The 23,954-nt window shown below is 42.9% G+C and overlaps 1 protein-coding gene across 6 annotated transcripts in view; it reads right to left on the bottom strand.

Moving 5' to 3' along the window:
• The window catches only part of TMCC1 (transmembrane and coiled-coil domain family 1), a 122,759-nt gene that overhangs the window by 37,189 nt on the left and 61,616 nt on the right, over positions 1 to 23,954 (bottom strand). Inside the window, exon 1 of one of the 6 annotated variants that reach the window (XM_026074954.1) lies at positions 6,597 to 6,665. The exons of the other annotated variants lie outside the window; for them this stretch is intronic. Coding sequence (XP_025930739.1) covers positions 6,597 to 6,626 — 30 coding nt within the window. The 5' untranslated portion in view covers positions 6,627 to 6,665. Of the gene's footprint in view, positions 1 to 6,596; positions 6,666 to 23,954 lie in introns of those variants that run through there. 6 annotated transcript variants of the gene reach the window in all.

The following is a 23,954-nucleotide window of genomic DNA, read 5'->3' as shown; positions in this document are numbered from 1 at the left end:
TGCAAAAGAAAATTTTAGTTTGGGGGTATAAGATCAAGTCAGAAGTTTGCTGGTTTTGAACGGAAAGCACTTGTTTATTTTCTTTTTCCTCCTCACAAGAAACAGATCATCCATCCTGCTATCAGCATAGCTGGATCCTGCTTACTTGCAGGCTCTGCGTTCCCCTGCTGCCCCCTCAACATGCCTGTTAATGCATTCCTGAGCTCCCTTGTGTAGAAAGACAAACAGTGCCCCTGAGAAAGACATCTGGAGAGCTGGGGCCACGTTAGTTCAGCGCTGGCCAGGCTCTGGTCCAGAGGGTCTCCACCTGGGTCAGCCCTCTGACATTACTGCAGCTGCTCTTCCAAAGTCAGATCCCCTCGTGTCACTTCCCAGCGTATCCAAAACACTTCCTCCATATTATCCTACGTATTTTGGTGGGCTCCCAGTACTTCAACTTAGAAAGCGCACAAAAATAATAAAGGGCAACAGAGTACCATGGGAAGGAAGGTCAGAGGTGATCTTGGCCAAGCACCATGAACACAGATGAGGTTCAAGCACCTCCGAGGACATTAGCCCTCGGTGATGCAGACCGGCGCAGCTGACGCTGGCACGAATCCCTCCCCTGTGGCTGCCCTTACTGCTACAGCTCTCTGAGCAAAGGCAGGATGGGGACAAGCTGGGACATCTCTCTGGAAGGGGAAGATAGGTTCACTAACCCTCAGTCTCCACTCCTGATTTTTCCAGATACTGGCCTTGGTTGGAGAGATCTAGGATGACCATCTGCACCTAAACCCCAGATGAGCAGTGGGGGATTCATGGGCTGCTCTTCCTTCATGGCTGTACTGGATATAGCCAGGAGGGACAGCAAGGAGCAAACAAAGTTAAAACATGGCAGATATGTAACTTACAGCAAGAAGGGGCCATGCTGGGACTTGAGTGCTTTCCCCTCCAGCCGCCAGGCAGACGCCAGGGTGGTCGGAGAGAGGAGATAAACAGACCCTTGGAGCGAGGATGGAAGGAAAGGACCAGGATCCCTTCCAACAAGGGCATAAGGGCTGAACAAAGACATTTTCAGCTGTCCTGACGCTACGGGCTGCTCAACTACTCGTTTGAATCTCTGCTGTGATCTAATGGCTGATAACAGCTATCGAGAGCTCCCTTAGGGCAGGGGCTGCTATCAGCGCAGCCACCCGCTACCCCTTTTCTGAAGCACAATCCCGGCCGGCAGAGCCGAGGCCCCGCGTTACCTTTGCCTTCCCCGGAGCGGCGGCAGCACGCAGGCCGGCAATGCTCGCAGGGGCCAGCGCAGGAGCGAGCATCCCCACGCCCGGCCGCAGGGAAGCTTCTGGAGCCCTGCTGGGGTTGCGCCCCCGCCCCACACTGCCCCAATGGCCACCTCGCACCCTGCCCCAACGGCCGCCCCACATCCTGCCCCAACGGCTGCCCCAACGGCCCCCTCGCACCCCGCCCCAACAGCTGCCTCGCACCTAGCCGCCTCGCACCCCGCCCCAACGGCCGCCTTGCACCCAGCCACCTCGCACCCCGCCCCAACGGCCGCCTCGCACCCCGCCCCAACGGCCACCCCAACAGCCACCCTGCCACCTCGCACCCTGCCACCTCACACCCCTGCCCCAAACAGCCGCCCCTGTCAGTCTTGCGCCCCCGCCCCGGATGGCCGCCTGCCACCTCACGCCCCCGCCAGCCCTGTGCCTGCACCCTGAGTGGCCTCGCGCTCRCTGGCCTTTAGCACACTGCGTGATGTTACTGTGGGTCAGCAGAAGCCACCGCCAAGGCAAAGTGCCCAGTCTGTGCAAAGGATCAAGTTTACCAATGAAGTTGCAACCTAAAAACTGCAAGTTATGAAATGGAAAATTGCCAAGCAGGCTTGGGGTTTCATTCCTCAGTTCCTTCATTCTGGCGTGCAAAGCACCGCAGTGTCCAACGCACGGCTAACCCATACAGATGATGCCCCCCCAAACCTTTTAGCCTTAGCACTACTAGGAACAAGATAGGGAGGCAGGCAGAGGCATTTCAATTCACTTTCATTTCCCTTTAACAAAATTTCACTTGTCAGCTTTCAGTTTTATTGGATTTCCATTTATCAAATTGATTATTTCTGGTTATCACATTGTTTAGATTTTCAAACTAGCAAACCTCATCCTCTCACACTTTTCTCCTATTAGAAAAGAAAAAAAATGAAACCATCAGTATATTTCTTGGTGGTTTAACTTTCACCACGGGGCAGGCTGACGCTCCTGCAAGCACAGCAGAGACCCTGGACACTCTCCTGAGCTGCCGCGTGCTAGTGACGACACTGAAAACACGAGGCAGCGTGCGGTCGCCCGGACCCCGGTCTGCAGACCGGGATTTGAGCCAATGTGTTTTGTTCCTGGCTTGCAACAAGCTTTACAAGCACCTGGCAGGATGGGCTACCTCAGCCCATCAGGATACTCAGGAATATGTCTGAGGTCCTACATTCATTAAAATGGCCTGGGTATATCGAATTTGGTAGCTCTCCTCCCAGCTCGGAAGCAAAAAATAATCTCAGAGCACATTTCATGATTTCTAAAGGAGCTTCAGGCCCATGGTCATTTACAGCTGTAATTCCTAGGGAAAGCGGTACCTCTTCTGAATGCTCTTCTGCCATGAAAGTAGACCAAACTCACCGTATAACTGAAAATCTGAAGCTACTGAGATATTTGGTACTTTCAAAACTTCTACAAAAATCCTAACAGCAGAAAAGCTAATGAAACTCACTGATATCAGCACACAAAATTCAGCAAGCCCATCTGCCAGATTCGCATAATACGATTTATGAAGTAAACTCTTGATTAAGATACGTAGTCAGAACTAAGAATGTCACAGCAGAGTGGGCGCAGAGGAAAGCAGATTCCCCGTGAGCCATAGACTTGACACGATACAGCACGGAGAAGGCTCCATTATGCCAGAGCACAAAACCAAGATGTGAAGGAAGGCTATGAACAGGGACACTGATTACATGGAGGAATTCAGACAAAAGAAAATGTTGTTGCTCTTGCAAGTCTCAGAGCAAGTCCTGAACAAACTACGGATTCAGTTTCTTTGTGCACTCAGGGTTCACAATGTGAAAGAGGCTGCCGAAGTCGGTGACTGGCACACAACAATCCTATTTATTCTTTTCTTAAAAAAATAAAATAATAATTTGAAAGACTTCATTGATCAATAAATTCCAAAAGTCACAAGCTCTGATAAACTTTGCTCACGGTGATCCTATCCAGAAGTTTATGAAATTACATCATACTAGCCCATAGTATATGGGCAGAAAGCCACGTAATAATCAAATGTTCTCAAGATGTGTTCAAGCCCAATTCACTGCGAGATAGCAGGAAATTCTATCCCTTCCCACAGCCTATAAAGGCAATTGGCTATCACAGAAACTAACATTTTTGTTTGATTTTTTTTCAGGTTATTTTTGTCTTCTCCATCACGCTTCCCCAAATTAGCATCTCCTTCCTTCCAAATACTGTTCTACAGGTTATAGCGTACATGACTTTAAATCCAAAGTAGATGCATTATTGACAAAAAAGAAACTGCTAAATTGAGGATATCTTTGTAATCGAGTTCTTGATAAAGCAGGAAGCATTAGCTTTTGCATTTCTAACTTTAATCTATGCGATTAAACTTTTAAAACTATGAACTACTCAGCAAGATACCACTTTTAACCTTTTTTCACTGGTTTGAATCCCACATTACTTCCATTGCCAGTACTGACTTTGGTGTTGCTTTATGCACTTGGCCACCTGAAGAACGTGTTGCTTCTAGGTCTGCCCTTTTAGACAACACTCTTCTTCCAGAAGCTCTCTCATCTAGTGTCGGCCTTGACAGATAGCACCTTTACCTTCACTCTTACAGTCAAAAATCATGGCAAACATCCCTTGAACCTACTGCGTCATTTCCTCATCGAGAGACCATCCTCAGCTCAGCTTTGCCTCGTCTGAACACTTGGTCTGTGCACCACTTCCCTGCCGCTCTTCCGCACGCTTCTGCCCCTGTGCTCAGCCCCGGTCCTGAGCATCCTCAGTGCGTGTCCCCAGCCTGGCAACCAGCCTCTGGGAAGCAGAGCTCACACTAACGCCCCAAACGCTTCTGCTGCCGACATCCCGGTCCCTCCCAGGAGGCATTGTTTTACCTCCTGACACGGTGGCCACATGCTCCTGACACTATCCTCTGGATTCATGTCAGTTCTTTGCTCCCAAATTTCACCCCCCACCTTGAGCAGGTGGGCTTACCTGGGCTTCTCTACTGCTCTGCAACGGTCTTCCTCTGCTGCCCTCTCATTTTGAAACAATTCTTTAAGAAGATTTCACTTTCATTTGGGTTATGACCATATCCTAAGACTGTTTCATAGTACAGGGAAATCAGACTAGCAATTAATAAATTGCTCAGGATGTGACCCTCATACTGTAAAAAATGAACTGCTGTTTGCCCTGATTATTTAACAGCTATTTTCTCAGAGTCAAGGATAATAATGAAGCTTCCAATTGACAATATCCTGCTAATTTAATAGCTTGGGTCAATGTGAGGAAGCTGCAGTATTTTGAATAGCAATGACAAATCCTATTGAACAATAAACCCCTGTCCTGGGCTGAAACATCTTGGTGGCCTTGCTGAAACTGGAACATCAAAGTAGTATGAAAAAGAGGCAAACACTAGTCTGTTCTAGAAAAAAAAAAATCCCACAACTCAAAATTGCTTTCAACAACAAATATGTAATTCCTCCTTATAGATGATCCACAAAAAGTTTTTTTTTAAATGTAGCCCTGTGCCATTTTTCATTCACAATTCATGAAAGAACTCACATAACATGTCCTTTCCACCACACAAATTTTTTCCTTTAACCCACATTTAAATTGTAAGAATACAAACATCAGAAAATCTGATCTTTTCCATTTTTGTTGCAGAAATATTGAAGATACACATACTTGCAACTAAACCGAAGACACAAGAAAGCTGAATTTTTAAAACCCAAAGTATTACTCATTGAAATTGAATATGTATCACAAAAAAAGCTGAAAACAGACTGACTAAAAATAATTTCTCCTTTTAATAGTTCAGCTGTCACTTATCTTTTGTACTAGTTCTCCAGGCATCTTAGCCTAGCTTTGATAATCTGTCTCATATAAAAATATAAAAACTCTTCCCTGTAAGTTGCAAAAAGCAAAAACCTGACAAGCCAGGACTTTCTTTCCACTTTCAGCTCACCTTTAAATTTTCTAAGTGGCTCTGCATTCTGGTCTGGCAACTTATCAGAGCTCCATGAAAGAAAAAAGCTCCCCAAATAAAAAGAAAATAGTTTAAATGCTTTTGGTATTTTCACTTTTCTTTGTCCCAACAATGCAGCTCTGTCCTCTGGGAGCGAGCGTATGCAGGCCAAATACAGTATGTCATTCTCCCGTTTCCATTCCTATGGAGCGCCTTTGATTCCCAACCACTCCCCCTCCAGCCTCCCTGATACAGGCTGCAGCTGAAGCCGGAGCCGCGTGCAGCCGCGGTGACCTGCCATAACCTCCGGCGCAAGCGGCCAGCGCTAGGCCCCCGCCCCGCCAAGAAGCGGATCGCAAAGCAAAGCACAACAGAACCTGTCTCAGACAAAGCCTTCATTCAGAAGATTAAGCATAACACACAGAACGAACTTGGTTTCCACTTTGTGCAGAAAAATCCTTACACGGTTACAGGATACAGTGCCACAACATAAATGGGGAGGTAAAAAGTGCTGATGCTGCCAGCAACCTGAAGATTTATGAAATTTCTTCTACCTGAGGGAGGAGAACTGCTATGGGATTCACTATTATTATTACTGCTGCGGGGTTCAGAAATAAGTTACCTTAATTATCTGATAAAACACAATCATTTAGTGGTAGAGAGATTTTACGTAACATGAAAAGTTGATGTCAGCCATCATACATCATCAGATGCATTTCCTCTGCACTTGCTATTCACTAAATCTGTACACTACACCTCTGACAAATTCTCCTTATTCTACCCCATTAGTGACAAATAGGAACACTTGGTCAAGGGCTACCACCACCACGAGGAAGCCTGACCTCAAAGTCCCCAGGAAGAATTCACTTTCCATTACTGGAAAAGCTCTAACTATAAGCCCAAAAGACATGGACTTCTCATATTAAAAATCTTGTCCAATCGCTACATTATTCAACATGCAGCTTTGTTACATACACAGGGAATCTCCCAACATAAAAGAGTTACCCGCACAGTAAGAACAGAACAAATATTTAAAAGATAAACAGCATGTCAGTAGTGCAACCAGTTTTCCGTATTTTAACACTGAGCCCAAGCCGGGCAATAAACATCGCTTACTACAGATCAACAGCAGGTGAAGAAACCTGATACAGCCTCAAGAGAAGGGCTGAAGTTACACGATTTCATTCCTACAGTGTCGCAATAGGTAGCACTGGGGAAACCGAGTTTTCAAAAGCAAGCGCTAGCAGCAGCAACTAACAAAAACGCGGAGCCGAGGCATTTGCTGATTATTCACGTCTCTCCCCAGCAAACTAGCCACATGCACTACTGCAATACCGCCAGCATTCGAGAAGGAGAAAAGCGCTGTGACGTACTGTTTCGGAGGCAGGCAGCGAGCCCTCCATGCCGGCAGCCCGGCCCGGCGCCGCCGCGCTGGCCGAGCATGCCGCTCGCAGGGCGCCGCCAGCAGAGCCCCGCTCCAGCGCCGAGCCGAGTCCCGACCGCGCAACGCGGGCGCTTGCGACACGGAGCACTGGTACCCTGGGTGTGCTGGCAGCAGCCCCAACGCACGTCTGAGCGCGCTACAGCAACTCCCCCATCACATGAACGCGCTGCCGAAGAGTTACCGTCTGCTAAAAATACTCCGGCACTGACCCCCACCAGGAGCACATCTGAAGTGAGCTTCTTGTTCTCTGAAAAATAATAAAACCAAAGGGGAGAATATTTTCTGTCTAGCTGAAAATGATTTGGAAAAAAATGTAGTGCTGAAAACAGCTCATATTTTCTTTAAGCACAAGACAGTGAGGTTGAATGACACTCTGCATTTCTTCCACAACTCGTGGCCAGCTGTAACCTCACAGCGTCGTCCCCTGCAGCCTGCAACATGAGCGTCTTCACAGATTCCTATTACAAGTTAAGAAGCTAAACGCAAACAGATTCAAAACCTGCGTTGCTGAAGACAGCGTGGAAGCCTTGTGAATTATACGGTCCCAGATGGCACAAAAGAAACACCTATCACTTCCTTGCTGCAACTTGCAAATTTTTTTTTAAGATTTCCTATTACAGTTAGCGTGATCAGAGAAAAGCGGAAGGACCTGACTGATTGGAAACACCGCTAAAATACCCGACACATTTGGTCTTAGTCCTTCTGCAGCCGGACAAAAGCTAAAGTACTTCTGAAAAGCATGTAGCCTGGAAAGATCCCCTCTCTCGTCCTCCTCAGCCAAGGGTATTTCCACAAGGCACCACGGGCAGAGAACACCCCAAAGACTTCCGACAAGGGTGTGAATAAGCCCCTTGGGGAAAACATATCACGACAAGGCTTTTCTCCCCTGAATTAGCATACTAAGCACAACCTGTATGTTTTGGGAGACTGTTATGTGGTGAGGAAATTTATTCTTCTGGAGAAGGAGAAATAAGAGAAGTTCTTTCAGAGCTTACTGCTATGTGATAAGATAGCCATGTTCCCAAACAATCTATTCAAAACAGATTTACCCTAAAAAAAGAAAGTTATTCTTAAGAGATGTTAATTTATTCACCAGACATGTTTTCACAAGGATTATGTTCTGTTAATTGCTAATCAACTTGGTTGTCTGCACTATATTCAGTCAAGGACAGCAGAGGTGGATATCAAATCTAAAAGATAACATGCCGTATATTTCTCTTGTAATTTTTCAGGTCACAAACACCGATGATCTACGTTAGGATGTTCTTCGGATTTGTAATAATTGTCTGCTTTGTAGCAGTCTGACAAATTTATGACACCCCTATTTTAGTGGAAGTTCTGCTCTATTACAACCTGTTCTGAGTGTGGCATATAGGATTCAGCCTCAGATGCCAATCCGCTAATTATTCCCACCGACTTGATTTCTGCTTTTGCTGAGCAGTCCTGCTAAATAGCAACATTAGCAACGGCACTTGTTTAAAGAGAGAAAAATGACCTGAAACAAAAATAAAATATTAATAGGTGCATGAACTGCAGAAATATTAAGACAAATTGACAACAACAAAAGACGGGCTTGAAAACACAAGTGTCTTCTTTTTCCTTCCCCTCCCCTCAATGTTAAAACACAAGCTTGGTTTTCTGATTTAATTGTTACCTCTCTTGGGTTTACAGCTTTGGGAAATAAAAGACACACTTCAAGTTTAGCCAGTAAGCACAACTTTTGTTTTATTAGCAGTCCCTGCCAGTAGATCAACAACTGAGGCGAATTTCTTCAGGGACTCTTGCCCCAGCCCATTGCTCAGTGATTGTACAGGTAGTTTTAAGGACAAGCTTGCTCTAAATCTATACTGAGAGTCTGAATTTTTGCAGAAGCTACAATAATGGTAAGATTGTTGATCTTTCTATAATACTCCAAAATTATCATGTTATTCCTTTCTCTCACACCGGTTTAAGTTTTATACTGATGAATATTTGGAAAGCAAGTCCTTCCTCGTGCCCCCCCCCCTTTTTTTTTTTAATTAGAAAACTCCAGATGTCTCAGTTTGGGTCAGTTGAAAGCATGTTCTAAGAATTGGTCACAATGAATTAAGGAAGCTTTGATCTAACTCATGTTGGTACATTTCTAGGGCTTACTGAAATAATGCATCGTTTCTAATACACGGTAATTCATTCTTACTCTCACTTTACCTTATAGGCTCTGCACGGCATCTGGTATTACTGACCACATGGGTCACAACAAGACCACATAGATAAGGTCATTTATCCAAACAGCTGGTTAAGCAGCAGCACAGAGACATGCCAGGACAACACAGGCCTGCTTGGGCCATTGCAGAGCCATTGCTTACTGGCACCTTGTTGAAGAGCACTTCTAAAACCCCACTCGAGTCCACGATTGCTGTATATGCACACAAATGCTTTCAGCATACACTGCTCCAGAAGGTTTTGTGGCTACACGGCAATGCTATGAACAAGAAAAAAAGTTGAGTTGGCACTAAAGCAAATTTGCTAATATGGGAATTAGCTCACAGAGAAATTCTTAAACTTCCATTATTTTTAATCAATAGCTTAGAAACTAAATGGTGAAGACAGCGTCTTCCTCAGCCAATGGATGCACATTCTCTCCAGGCAGCATCTATGCCAGCCGAAGAGACTGTCATCTCTGCTCCTTGACATCATCTCGCTCACAACTGCTTCCTGAGTCACTCGCCTCATTTTTCAGCAAAAATTATCCTGGTAAACAGTTAAAGTAGAATATTTTTCATTAACCTAGTTAATTTTGACTGATGTTTGGGAGTCAAAAGAGGACAACAGCTGAATTTACACAGCAATTTTCATCAGATGCATTATCTCCATTTTCCAGCTGTGTAAACTTAGGCATCCATCTCATGAAAGATTATAAAACAAAACAGTAATATACCAAAGAACAGAACTGCATCCTGTCTTCTCATCATACCAACTCTAATTGCTTAACTGCTCTCCTTGTTCAAAACTGCCCCCTCAAAGTAGACGATAAAACTTTTCTGAAAGTACCTAGTTGCTTTCTGCTTCTTGATTGGACTGTTTTCACAGGTTTTTAATGAAAACTCTCCTTTGATTTAGCTGAGGATAGCTCGACTTTGTTGTAAGATAACAAGGAGTATACATGGAAGATCGCACACAAACCTCACCCAGGAGACAGTAAAAAGTGGTGCAGGAAAATACTCTTTCAGAAGCAACTCTGCTGCATAATTGCAGAAGAGTGTCTCATGTTGTCAAAAATAGAACTAATTTCTACACTGGCAGATGGAGTTTCAGTCAAAATATCCACTGAGCCCACTTGAAAATTAAGAGTCGCTTTTCCATGGCATAATGAATAAAATCTAATGCAATTTACTGCCCTGTTTACAAAATGTGATATAAATACTATTTGCTAATTATTCAGGACTGAAATTAATAGAAATAAGAGGTTTACAGTACTTTAAAACACTGTGCAGCAAGTCTGTGGCTGAAACATTACCAAGGCTGCCAAGACATCAGCGATGTTCTCTACACACAAGCTATTTAATCTGTCAGGTAATTACCTCCTGGAACAGAGCAGTGGTTTAATCTAGAAATCAGGTTTACTCAGAAGGAAGCAAAAGAAATTCTAGACTGGTAATCCTCAGTAACCTGAAACGTGTCTAGACAGTGACAGATAGTAGCCAGTGCACAGTGAGATTAAAAAATATATACAGATGATTTTAACTTAAAAGAGTGCCACATAAATTGCAATGTTTTTGTGGTAACGCAGTCCCTGCATTTTACACACACTCCTTGGCTTTTAGAGAACCACGTGAAGTTTTTCTTTTCAAATCTTCTTGGCATTTCATCTATATTTAGACAAGCTTCAAAAACCTGCCCTCTTTTACATACTAACTGGAGCATACTATGTGAAGCACTAAATGGTTATTTACTTTTATTGCAGTCCTCTAAGAGAAACAGCTATGTTCGTCTTCATTTTAAGTATTTGCTCCCACTCCCCTCCTATCTCAATAACCATTTTCAGTCTATAAAGGCACGAAGGACTCTGCATCTTCCCTAAAACCCATGTTACCATCAAAATTCTCTTCCCTAAACTCTCTCATTCTTTTGGATCCGTGGGTTATAGCATTAAATAAACTCCTGTTTTCAAAAAAAGGTGAAGTCCAACAATGGGAACAAGTATCTTAAAAGATTTGTCTGTGCTGAGGCTGAAGTTATGAAAGATGTATAGGGGACACTAATATTTAAACTGCTGAAATGATCTGAGGACCAGTCAAGTAGGAAGGAGAAAAAAAAAAACCCACCCTTTTGTGTTCTTTGAGAGAACTTTCTAATAGTTCCATGATTCAAACCCATTTTACCCTCTCTAGAGCTATAAAGGCTACTGCAGCTAAGGGTGAGTGAAACAAACTATGTTGATATTGTATGTCAACATGAGCTAAATTCAAGATTCAGATTACACAGTTATGTGAGCACTATCATGATCTGAGGGTAAGGTTGCAGGAGCAGCAGCTGAAGAAAATTTTTTTTCCTAGAACCCAAAGCCTCCAAAACAAAAACCACACAACTTCATCATTAGCATCAGAGGGAACTTGTTCAAAATTTCAGAAGTGATATTGAAGTTCCCACTTAATTAAAGTCCACAACTACAGGACCGAAGGACAGTAACAATCTAAAACAGATCAAAATATTTCCTTTCCATGAACTTTTTCATCATTGCCCATGGTTCCTGCACATTGGAGGTAGGACGACAAGCAAAACACTTCCACGGTCATATTGGTCCCTACTCCAGAGAAGTCTCCATGTAGCTGGATTACTTACAGATACTGTCTCTCCTGCAGTAATTCCTATAAAGGTGCATTTAGAACCCTTAGTCTTGTTGACACAAGCACCTTTAGATTCTGGCTATCAATTTTTCCACTTTTAGAAAAACAGTCCCAGTGTTGTCCAGGGCTTACTACAAACTAGTATATATACTAGAAGAATTCTAGCAGCACAGCGATTACGCATGATACTCCAAAGAGCAAGTGCGCAACGTACTCCAGATATGAAACAGTGTTGGAAACTCTTAAAAGTCTCAGTAGCTCATATGAAGGTGGTCTGAAGAAAGCATAACCTAAGATGCAGACACAGTAGTCTAATAATGCGTACCAGACACACAAACAGCTTGGACAGACATACCTCGTCTCTCTCTTTGTGGCCCCAGGCTGAACAGTGTTTGACGGCAGCCCCTCGCCATTTCCTTCCTCTAGCTCCCTTCCACCTTGCACTTCTCATTCTCGCCCGTTGGCTAACGGTGTTGTGCTGCGCTATGCACGGGCGACAACCCGACAATAGGGGACCTCATTGTGCAGACTGCCCCATATGAGACACGGCTAGAGAGGCCAACCCAACTCGTCCTTCCCCATCGGCGTGACTGCTGGGTGAGAAACTTTCCGTTAACAAGGACGTGTGTCTAGGGGCAGGGTTGTCAGCCATTCCCGGGGGGGTTGCTGGCTCTCTGCTTTCTTGCTGTTTTACTTCCCTACTGCAATCAACATTACATTGATGTAAGCAAGGAAAGAAAGCAATAAGACTGTACCTATTTAGCTGGCATTATTTTTTCAATTAACATTCACATTCTTCAGGGGAGAGAACAGGGAGTGGGGAAACAGAAGGAGAGATGTCATTAATGTTTAAAATACTGCTAACAAATGCTAAATAAGTGTGAGAGTCTCATTAGGCTCTCTGTCTACCTGCCAGCCAAAATCAGGGCTGAGTAAGATCATCATTAAGGACCATGAAGGTTTGTGCAGTCACCGCCAATTCAAACACAGGTCATTTTATAATGTAGCTGTTTACTGCAACTGCTACATTCAGGCAGTAATTATCAAAGGACATCTAAATCCCCCAGGCTGTACTGCCTACTGAAATTCCCTCCTCTGCACCTTCCAGTAGTTACAGTTAACTTCTTTGTCAAACTCTGTGAAAAAAATAAGGTGAAAGGAAAGGCTGGAGCAGCTAGAGTTTCTGACTGTCACTATACAAATTAAAAAGTGAAAGAGGTCTTAAAACAGGGTTGTACTGCACAAGGAGATGCAAGATTACATTACCCTGGTGACTAAGCAAAAAGTATTTTAGAAACCCAAACTAAAAGACTAAGCAGTGCCACAATCTGTATCCCAGAGAGGCTTAAAAGCCAACAGGGTCGTCTCTCCAGAGGTGTCCTGCACAACACAGAAATAACAAATCTGGGAGAGCGCAGCTCCTGCCCCAGTCCCCCACTTGCCGTCAACTCAAAGGTGGGCCAGAGAGGGAGGGAGAGACAGAAGGAAAAGGTGTTGGACCATGCCACACCAAAAACTGTTTCAGTTTTTCTGATAGATTTAACAGGGAGCCAACAAGAGGTTTACATACAACTCTGCTATACCCAAAGCAAAGTATGAAAGGGTGCTTGTCCAGGAGCTTTAAAAACACTGAAGTGTAAGCAATTGGGATTGAAAATAGCCACAAGAATGAGAATGCACCATTGGAAAATTAAACCAAACAAAATCACACAAAACCTCTAGGCTTTTGCTGGTAAAGGGGGGAAAAGGTTGCGTTTCCCCCCCCCCCCCCAGATTAGAAAGGAGGGGAAGAAAGAAAAACTATCACTGAAAATTGTGTCACACTACTGACTCCTAAATTCATATCTTAATTTGTGTAGTACAACTTCCCCTAGCATGCAGCCTACCCTAACAGTAACTCAGAGTTTATTCAGCACCAGCAGGGGAAGGATGCCGTTTACCGCATAAACCCAACTGCTGCGGAAAGGACTCTGCTGGTCCATAACAATCTCTTTCCCACTTGCAGATCTTGCCCTAACGTGTGATTTCCCAAGCCTGACATATATATGACTGCAGCCACTTAATGGAATCATCTAACAGAACTAGAAATAACCATAAGAAGAATCTGAATAATAGAGGCCAGGAATACATTAAATCCAGTAAAAGTCAGAAGGATGCTACATAAATAATAGGACTGCCTGCAAATTACTGACTTCTTACTGAAGAAAGCAAATGTCACCCCTATCTTCAAGAAGGGCAAGAATGAGGATCTGAGGAACTACAGGCTGGTCAGTCTCAGCTTGGTTGTAGGGAAGGTGATGGAGCAAATTCTCTTGGAAAACATTCCTAAACATATCAAGGACAAAAAGGTGACTGGGAGTAGTCAGCATGGATTTACAACAGGAAAATCACACCTGACCAACCTGATGGCCTTCTACGATCAGATGACTGGCTTGGTGGACAAAGGGAGAGCAGTAGATTTTGTTTACCTTTAGTAAGGCTTTCATCACTGCCTCACATAACACCCTCATAGACAAACTGATGAAGTATGGGCTAGATAAGCAGACAGTGATGCGGATGAAAAACTGGCTGAACTACTGGGCTCAGAGGGTTGTGATCAGTGGCACCAAATCCAGCTGGAGGCCAGTCACTAGTGAAGTACCCCAGGGGTTCTTCATTAATGACCTGGACAACGGAACAGAGTGCACCCTCATCAAGACTGCAGATGATACAAAACTGGAAGGAATGGCTGATACCCCAGATGAGTGTGCTGTCATTCAGAGGGACCTCAACAGGCTGGAGAAATAGGTAGAAAGGAACCTCATGAAGTTTAGTAAAGGGAAGTGCAAAGTTCTCCACCTGGGGAGGAATAGCCCCATGCACCCACACACGCTGCAGGCCAGCTGGCTGGAGAGCAGCTTGGCAGAAAAGGACCTGGGGGTCCTGGTGGACACCAAGTTGAACACGAGCCAGCAATGCACCCTCATGGCCAAGAAGGCCAGCAGCATCCTGGGCTGCATTAGGAGAAGTGTCACTATCAGATCAAGAGAGGTGATCCTTCTCCTCTATTCAGCACTGGTGAGACACATCTGGAGTGCTGTGTCCAGTGCTGAGCTCCCCAGTACGAGAGAGACACGGACTTTTTGGAGCGAGTCCAGCAAAGAGCCACAAAGATGACTAAAGGACTGGAGCATCTCTCATACGAGGAGCAGTTAAGAGAGCTGGGACTGTTAAGCCTGGAGAAGAGAAAGCGGAAGAGGGGGAGGCGAATCTTATCCATGTGTATAAATATCTGATGGGAGGGTGCAAAGATGGAGCCAGACTTTTCTCAGTGGTACTCAGTGAAAGGACAAGAAGCAATGGGCAGAAAGTGAAATACAGGAAATTTGGTTTAAACATATAAAAAAACTTGTTTACTATAAGAGTGATCAAACACTGGAACAGGTTGCCCAGAGAGGCTGTAGAGTCTCCACCCTTGGAGGTATTTAAAACCTGACTGGATATGGTCCTGGGCAGCCTGCTCTAGCTGACCCTGCTTTAAGCAGGGGGGTTGGACCTCTCCAGAGGTCCCTCCCAACCTCAATGATTCTGTCATTCTATGACTTTCAGGATGCATTTTAAATTCTTCAATATACGTAATGTTGGATCTACTGCCAAATGAACTCAACCATCAGATCGCCATTCAGCAATAGTGAATTATACTGGTCTTGCAAAATTAATGTCTACACACAGCATCATTAACTGTGAAGGAAACAGTCTTACAAAACGGAAGAACAGCACTTGCATGTTAACATCACATTAGAAGACAGTACTGACCAGTTCCTTGTGGAGTATTTTTGACATTCGATTGTATGGCAATGTTTCAGCTGTACAGAACAGAGACGGGAAGTGACTGCTCAGGTGGCAAATGCTGCTGTAATAGCTAAATGCCACCTTTACATCTTCCCAGTGCCAAGAATCTACTACTCCAGCCACACACGGGAAAGCGGTCTCTCTCATGGCCTCTCCCCAAAGCATGCAGCATGGCACTTCCACCTGGGAGACGTCCTGTCAGTGGAGGAGAAGGTCACAGAGGCAGGATCAGGTGCTTACATCAACTGGTAAGACTGAACCATTCAAACTTATAAAACCTTCAGAATACAGAGTACCTATACATGCACTTCAACAAATCTTAACATTTTTAATACTTTTTCACTCCAAACTTTCAAGTTAAACAATGTCAAATTTCCCTTTACCTTGCTATAACAGTTAATTATGTGCTATAAAAAAAAGGGGGGGGGGAGGAAGGTCACATTTTAGGTGGTTGAATAAACAACAACATCTTGAAACAGATGCTACCAATGAAACCTGATAACGAAGGGCCTAGACATGAGGAGGTCAGAGCAGGATGATGCATGAAATGCTCAAGAAAAAAAAGAAAGAAAGAAAGAAAGAAAGAAAGACCATTAGATGAAATATGACCCGAAACAGAAAAATCAGAGATGATAGCTAGAAACTACATGACAGCTTGAACAAGCAGGTTTAATGCACCAGTCAGCAAAATGTGAGCTTGCTAAATAAAGCATTGGTACTATAAAGCTGCACAAATTTAACTAACGGTTCATCATACTCCAGATTGGTGAGAGCTTCTTGGTTTCTACACATAGACTACATGCGTGTGAATGAGCTGGTACTTTCATCTCCAACTTTTCTCACTGTTTTCCCACAGGCTCTCTAACCAACTTTGCCTTTTCTGTTCTGTACCAGAAGGATGAGCGTGTTTCCTACAAAAACCAAGCAGCCGGGGCCTACAAGAAGGAGCACGTAGCCGAGGGGCTGCCCCTGCACCAGCGCAGAAAGCCAAGCTCCCTGACCCCGCCAGGGTACGTGATCTCTCCGGTAATCCAACCCAATACAGCTGTCAGCAAGAACCTGATCCCAGCTCCACGAGTGTGGAGACTGCAGGGTGAATTATACCGATAACTCAGCAAACAATACGGATGCAGCTGATCACATCAGCAGAAAAGGGCTTACAAACTAGTCTGTCCACATGACCGAACACAAGAGCTTCTTTAGTTAAAAACACCTACAACAGCATTAACGTTTATTCCTTTCTGTTACTATATTTTCATCACTATATACATTTTAACCCAGATCACATGGACGCTTTAAAAAATGATCCAGCCCATGCCAGCTAGCAACACAACTATCAACCTGAGCAACAGCAACTCTTCTCGGGAGAACGAGAGTGTACCTAACCATAAAGAACTACTCTGGAAACAGAGCAGACAAAAGAATAAATTATTTTAAAGTTGAATTTTCATATCACATTTGGCACCTAAAAACGGTTATAGCCATTTTGCTCACTTGTGGGAAGCTCTCTGACCAAAGCAAATTGGCATGGGCTTTTACTTCCCCTGCACATAATTACAGTGTGCAATGGAGGCAGAGGCTAAACTAGGCATTGGCAGGAGATGGTGCACAACACCACAAACCAGAACGTCTGAAAATATGGGTCTTTTTAGAAATTAAATGGCAGATTAGTAAATCTTCCCAAGCTACCACAGCAGAGTTCTAAGTCTCTCTCTAAATAGATTACATTAATGACAGATGAAAACAAACATTACTAGATGCAAGTCTACTCTGTTCTGACCAGAATAGTAAAAGAACCTAAGGTTCTTTTTCCTCACAGTTTGCAAACAATTCTAATTTTGGACTTTCTAATTTTAAACTCTCTCCCTCTAAACATTTCAGAGAAGCTTTGTTACTGACAAGTAAGAAAGGGATAAAACTGAAGGATTTTTTTTTCTTTTAACTGGAAGATGAAATATGTGTCTAATTGGCACAAGGCTCTGTTAAATAAAATCAGGAATGTGTAAACAAATAGCACCAGAAAAGGAATCCTACCTCAAATTATTGCTATGTTTTGGAGAGAGAAAAGGCAGGAAGGGTGTTTGGGATGGAGAAGATGAAAAATAAACAAACAGCTACATCACTCCAAAACACATTAGGAGGCTAATTTGTCTAGTGAACTACTCTGGAAGGCAGCAGAGCCCAAGAGCTACAGAGAGAAACACCAAAATAAGGTGAGAAAAGGTAAAGTGACTCTGTATGTAAGGGGCAAGAAACACACTACTGAAGTGGATAATTAAGAATTCTTATTTAGGCTCTCTCCCCACTCGTCCAATGTTTTTTAGCAATTGCAGCATGAAGGAGGGAAGATTTCCAGCTGATGAGGAAACTGCATTACAGTAGCTCTCTCTGCAGTCAATGTGGGATCTAAAGTGAAGAATGACCGTGGCAGTGACAACAGGACTCTTCCATAAATGGTTCCAAACAGCCACTTCAGGAAGCTTAACAGCGTATTCTTCGGGTCCACATTCATGCAGACTGAGATGATTTCTCAAGGTGGCAAAGAGAACCAAACACTACAGAAAATTATTTGTTGCATGAACCTGTAACAGCAGAATTATCAGAGAAAGACAATGCCAGGGGAGTCCCTGCAAATGGTTGTCCTCTGGTTTTTACACTCAAACTACAAATCTGCTTTTAGGGCAGTAATTCCACCCATTTGAGATCTACTTTTTACTTAATGAAGGTATATTTATTTTGCCAAGCAAAAAAATTCTCAAATGATAAAATTTCAAAATTTAGTAAATGGGATAAACGTGTTTGACCAATTTCTAGAGAATCTCCAGTGACATCTGGAGGAAAGACCTTTTCCTACATTACTGAGCAACAGTACCAGATCTTGTGCTTCTTGAGGAAATGAGATGATCTATGCCTGTAATCCTGGATTAAATGTTTCATATATACAAAACCCCAAATCTTCTGTTCAGGCAATCACTTAGTAACATCTTCTCTTTTGGGGGGCCACCATTCACACTGTTGCTGGATTTGCCCAGCCTAATGCTACATCTCTTCAAAGAAGAGACCTTTTTTTCCATATGCATTAGGAAAGTGCAGCACACACTGAATTTTATGAGCATTAAGCAAGATAACATGAAATGCAACACAGTACAGTCCAGAATTTTACATATCTGACAAAATGCTTGAGTCAAGGCTCATTAAAAGTTGACCTACCGTCCCTCAGAGTTTACCACAGATTTTTTTCCACACCATGAACAAAGACCTTTACATGATATTTTACATAATAAAATTCTGGGACAATATGTAAAAATTAAGTAGTTAGTGAAGATCTGGAAAAGATCAACATAGCTCAATGGCTTTGAGAAAATTTGTAAAGGAAGAATTAGTACCTCTCCAAAATAGATCTGTAACCATACTCCTCAGGTAGGAAGCTCTTTTTTTTTTAAAGCAGATGTTTATAATATGTTCAGTGTGGAAAACAGTGTAATGATAGGACTTCTGAAACAAAGCACTTGCAGCAACCAACTTTCTATTTTTGCTACAGACAACCAAATAGCAGATATTTGTCTTGAAATAGCCTATAAGGTTTGAAGTCACAAAGTTCCAGTTCTGAGTATTTGAGTTCCTCCCTTATCCTGCAAACCACAACTGCTTTATCATTTGCATGCAGAAAGAACATGTTTATAGTGACACTTTATCTAGCTATGAGAAAATGGGAGATACAGTTATATTGTGTGAACTGTGACTGAATTGCAACTGTCAATGAGAATGCCTTGCCTGGCCTTTTTAGACCCAACTGAAAGTTATTTCAAGTCTAAAATGGCACAATGATTTCTTTGCATAAGTTTTTTTTTTTTTCCACTCGCTGCTGGCATGAAAAGCATCTTCTTCATCTTTCAGCATAAAACAACAAACTCAAAAGCCTATTATGTATGTATGATACAAGACTCACTGAATATTACAGAAGATCAACATTTTGATAATAAACACAACCTAATTTAAAGAAATAAGTTATTGAAAAAATCCAACAAGGTCAGTTTGGTTGACCCATGGAAACTAAGAATCTATCCCACTGTCTGCTGAGCAGCACTCTGCAAGCAAATGAGAAACATCAAATGCAGCACTGTGCTTCCATTTCCTTGGCCTGCAAAGGAGCCACCACTCCCGATTTTTGAAGGTGCTGTTTCGTGTTACAGCCAAGCAGATCTAACAGAATACTGCCACTGAAAGGGGTGCTCCTGCTCTCCTCCTCTGCACGTCCCATCTTCACATGCTCCTGCAGCCTCCCTTGCATTAGACCCAGCTGCATGCTGCGCCGGTTCAGGGGGCTGATCCAATGGCAGACCGTCTTCCCTTCTCCTCTCTTTTGGTGTGGTTAGTTTCCCACTGGATAAACCAGCTGAACTAACTCTTCACACAGTTGCACAAGTGCTAGATCTAACCCAAGGGAACAGCATGTGGGTGCGAGTAAGGGGGAAGAACGGGACTGCTCCCTTCAGTGGCAAATATCACTTAGGTTAGGTTGGCTCTAACATGAAGCTGCACCCTAAGAAAGACACTCTATAGCAATTTCTTAGATTAAAACAGACGTGCACCAGATGTTGTGTTTTGGGCCAGAAACACACATATTTTAATTTCCTAGAACACAGAAAGCATGTATGGATATTTATGAAGTCACACTATTGTGTTATTTTTCATATGACTACTGTATAAGATTATGATGAAGCTACTTTAAAAAAAGTTTGGAATGAGCATTACACATTAATGTACACATGTACACATATGTACATATATATACATGCACATATGTACATACACACACACCAACTGATTTGCCAGCTCATGTTATACCTGAAGCACTGCACCGTAACACTGAACATAAATCAAAGGTCCATGAGCATAACACTGAAGTTCCTCAAAGAACAGAAAGTGGGTTTCCAGGAGCTTTATGAACAGGTATATGGAGTGAAGTGGAGTATGTGTTGTTCTGTGCTACCTCAAACACCTGGAAAAGCATTTGGCCCAAATCTCAGGGCTTTCAGAGAGGAACAGCAGCAGTTAGGAATAAAATTTGGTGGAACTTAAGAAAACATTCGGAATTCTGGTGAAAGTGAAAAGAGTTATGGGCAGGAGAGATGGGCGGGGTGTACTCACACAGCAAAATTCTGGTGCAGCTGCAGCTACATAAACCCAAAATTTTCATGACTTTGTCTACACAGCATGGTGAAGATGGGAATACAGAGTGGAATATCATATCTATTCCAGGTTTAGTTTAAATTGCCCAGATATGAACAGAAATCAGGATGTGCTAGAATAGACGAAGTCTCTGTATAGCTATATGTTTGGCAGTTCCTTTACCAACTTTTTTTGCTTGTTACAGGCCAGACTACTTAAAATCTTATCTTCATTTTGGTGGGCAGAAAAGCTCAGAGAACTTTGATAGAAATACTGAATATACATATTCATTACTTTCAAATTACTGTAGACTAGCTCAGAACCCCATGATTCTATGCTGCTTCCTAACAGTCAAGGAGTTATGTTAACAGAGAAGATGCTCCTTGAAATTTATCTTCTGCTATTCTGAGCATCAAGATTCGCTAAAGAAAGTGAGCTTAAGCATGCACTTGGTTATGTTAAAAATCAACGTGATTAAACCCAGTATTATTTCTCCCCTTCCAACTGTGTTTCTGGTTTTGTTTTGTTTTTTAAGAGACAGAGCGAGCGAGAGACAGAGCGAGACTTACTGCAGAGCACAAAGGAAGAAAACTGCTGACTTTACCTAGCAGTAAGACATACTAATGCTACCATGAATTTTCTTGAAGGTGTAATATCAAGTGTAGCTATCAATGTATATGTGGGTGCAGTGGCCCCATTTCCCCTTGCTAAAAAGTAATATTCTGCAGAGGAAAAATGGCAGAAAAGAAAAAGTCTCACATCTGAACTTCACTGGACTCTCACGAGGCATACACGGATCACGTGTGGCCCATGGAAGACCTCTCCCACTTCAAAGCTCTGGGCTGCTTCAGCTGACTGCATTAATGCAAGCACAGCACTGAAGTAGATATGCCTGCCTGTGGATTATAGGAGACAGTCATTCAAAAAGTCACTTAGCATAAATATTCCCTTCAAAGAGAAGACAGTGCTTTAGAAGTTACATGGCAAAGAAGGTATAGACAAAAAACACTTGAGAATGTGTGTTTAACAGTCAAGGTACTGCTGCACAAAAGCAGTTTAACACAAAATGTCAATGAGGATTCATTTCTTCACCCTTGGAAATGAGAGAGAGGGGGGAACTTATCTAAATTTTACAAATACAAAGCCTGGCTAAAATTATGTCTGAGCAATAGGGAGCGATAGCCTCTGCTGTAACTTATCTCATCCCATATTCCCTCCCCACCCTCCCTTGGAAAGCCAGCCTTGACCAGCCAGCCACTTTCTGAAGGAGTTGGCCACTTCATCAGGCAGCATCTCACCTACCTCCCAACTCTGCATCCTTCTGTACTTCTAACACAGGCTATGCTAGATCGGCCTCTCCCTTCATAACTGCATCGTACCAACAAACCGCACCATCACCACAGCATACACAGTCCAGGAAGAGAAATCCAAGCTGATAAACACGAACAGGCAGTTTTTTTGAATGCAGTGTTCTGGTTCCTGCATGCACAGTATCTACAAGGATCTATTACAACTCATTACTTCTTTCACTCCACATAGATCTTCCCTGGACCATTAAAATTTTGCTTTGCAGGTCTTCAGACACTGTTCCTAAGGATAAATTCTGAAAATGAAGAAGTTTGTTTGATTTGAGAAGGAAGATCAGATTAATGGCCTTTGAAACTCAATGGCTTCTGTTGACAAATACAAGAGCTTACACAAGCTTTCAGCAACCAGATTCTAAAATACGGGAGTTTGGGATACCTTGTTTGAATTTTTTTTTTTTACAACCCAGAGAAGTCAGCCTCGCTACCTTAGCAGTTTGGCTGCTATTCTAACTAAAATGGCAACTGTAGCCTAGAAAGCAAAATCTTAACTTCACAGTTTGCACAGCTTTTTGTAGCAATGAAGATGTTAGCAAGAACAGAGACCAGATGAATCATTTACATTTTCTGGAGGTTTAAAGAGAGTCTTCTGCAACTGCAGCTGATTTCAGTGTTGGCTGTAACATCTGTTATTGAATGTCCTCTGGCTTCCTCAGGTTTGGCTTCTTCACCTGTGGACTACAGGGCTTCTGATCATTCAGAGGACACACAGAACCCCTTAATGAAATTAAGATTTCCAAAAATATCATAAAGAAAAACAAAGAGACAACCTTCTGCCAGCTTTTAGATCAAAGTAGAAAAGAAATATACACACAAGAAATTACTGTGCATAGAAAGTATTAGACAGTCTGCATCTTTTTCATTAGATGCATGCTGATTGAAGCATATTGAATGCATTTAATTTTCCATTTCCATGTGAAACAAATCAGCTGGACTAAATCTCTGATTTTTGATAAATGTATGTATAAAAAGGTATGAAAAGTTAAGCAGTGACTAGGTTGCAAAAGACTTGAAAGTGACCTGAAAGTTAAAAAGATTTGTGATTTTTCACCACTCTAGTGAACCATAAGAGATTTAGTCAGGATCTGTAATGCAGCACAGAATAAAAATCTGAATACAACATTACCTCCTGAGGATTATAATGTGTCAAAATATATAGGAAGCTTTCTTTCTAGCTTTAAAAGCAAAATTTAAGTGTGTTTGAATTAGATCTTAAGGAAAACTGTATTGATCTGAAGGACTAAATCATCGCTGTGTTCTCTATTATGTTTGTAAGAAAACACTCCAATATAAATTCACATCTCACAATAAGAAACTGGGTTAAATCTTTTAATGCCAAAGAAAACAGCATTTCATTTTTCTCCTGTGTTATTGAATCAGAGTACTCAATAATTCATAGCTTGCTCTGATCGAGTTCCAGCACAGGTGCTGCACAGTTGAACCTCAGGGAAGCTACCTGCAACATGCCTGATCTGCATAGGTGAAACATCAGTAAAAGCTGTGCAACCCCTGCTTCTGCACTTTTTTATGGAGAACGGTGCTCGGCTGCAGAAGGACACCTGCTTTGGAAAGTCCTTCTCACAAGAGTGCAGCAGTTTCCCAGAGGCGAGGGGGGGGGGGGGGAACGTGTTCAGAGCAAAAGTGACCGAAGACAGACAACAGAACTGCAACGCGCGCGCTCCCTCTTAGCAGAGGGCAGATTCATTAAGTCAAGTACCCCAGTAGTGTGCTACAGTCAGTCCCACAACAACTTCATAAATAACCATCACTTCCAGAAATGAGGCTTTTTGTTCCCTCTCCTTCGTTTCAGGAGGAGAGCTTTACTCATGAAGACGTGGCAGAAGTTCCTTCCGCTCTCCTCCCAGAGAGGCAACGGAATGGAAGGACACTGCCATGCAAATCTCCCTTGAAGAATTAATTACTGAAGAAATTGCCAGCAGTTGTATTACTGTGTACTCCCAAAGCAGAATACAACTACCATGACAGCCAAAGTACAACGCATATTCACAGGAATCCATTCCAAAAACGGAAAATTCTTCAGAAAATGAGAGTATGAACAGGGAATTTTACCTAAGCGTGTGGAATCTCTGACTG

This window comes from Apteryx rowi, unplaced genomic scaffold (assembly GCF_003343035.1).
Source record: "Apteryx rowi isolate R43461 unplaced genomic scaffold, aptRow1 scaffold_4, whole genome shotgun sequence".
Classification (NCBI taxonomy): Eukaryota; Metazoa; Chordata; class Aves; order Apterygiformes; family Apterygidae; genus Apteryx; species Apteryx rowi.
The sequence above is the reverse complement of the archived record's forward strand: the minus strand, read 5'-3'. Positions and strand labels throughout refer to the sequence as shown.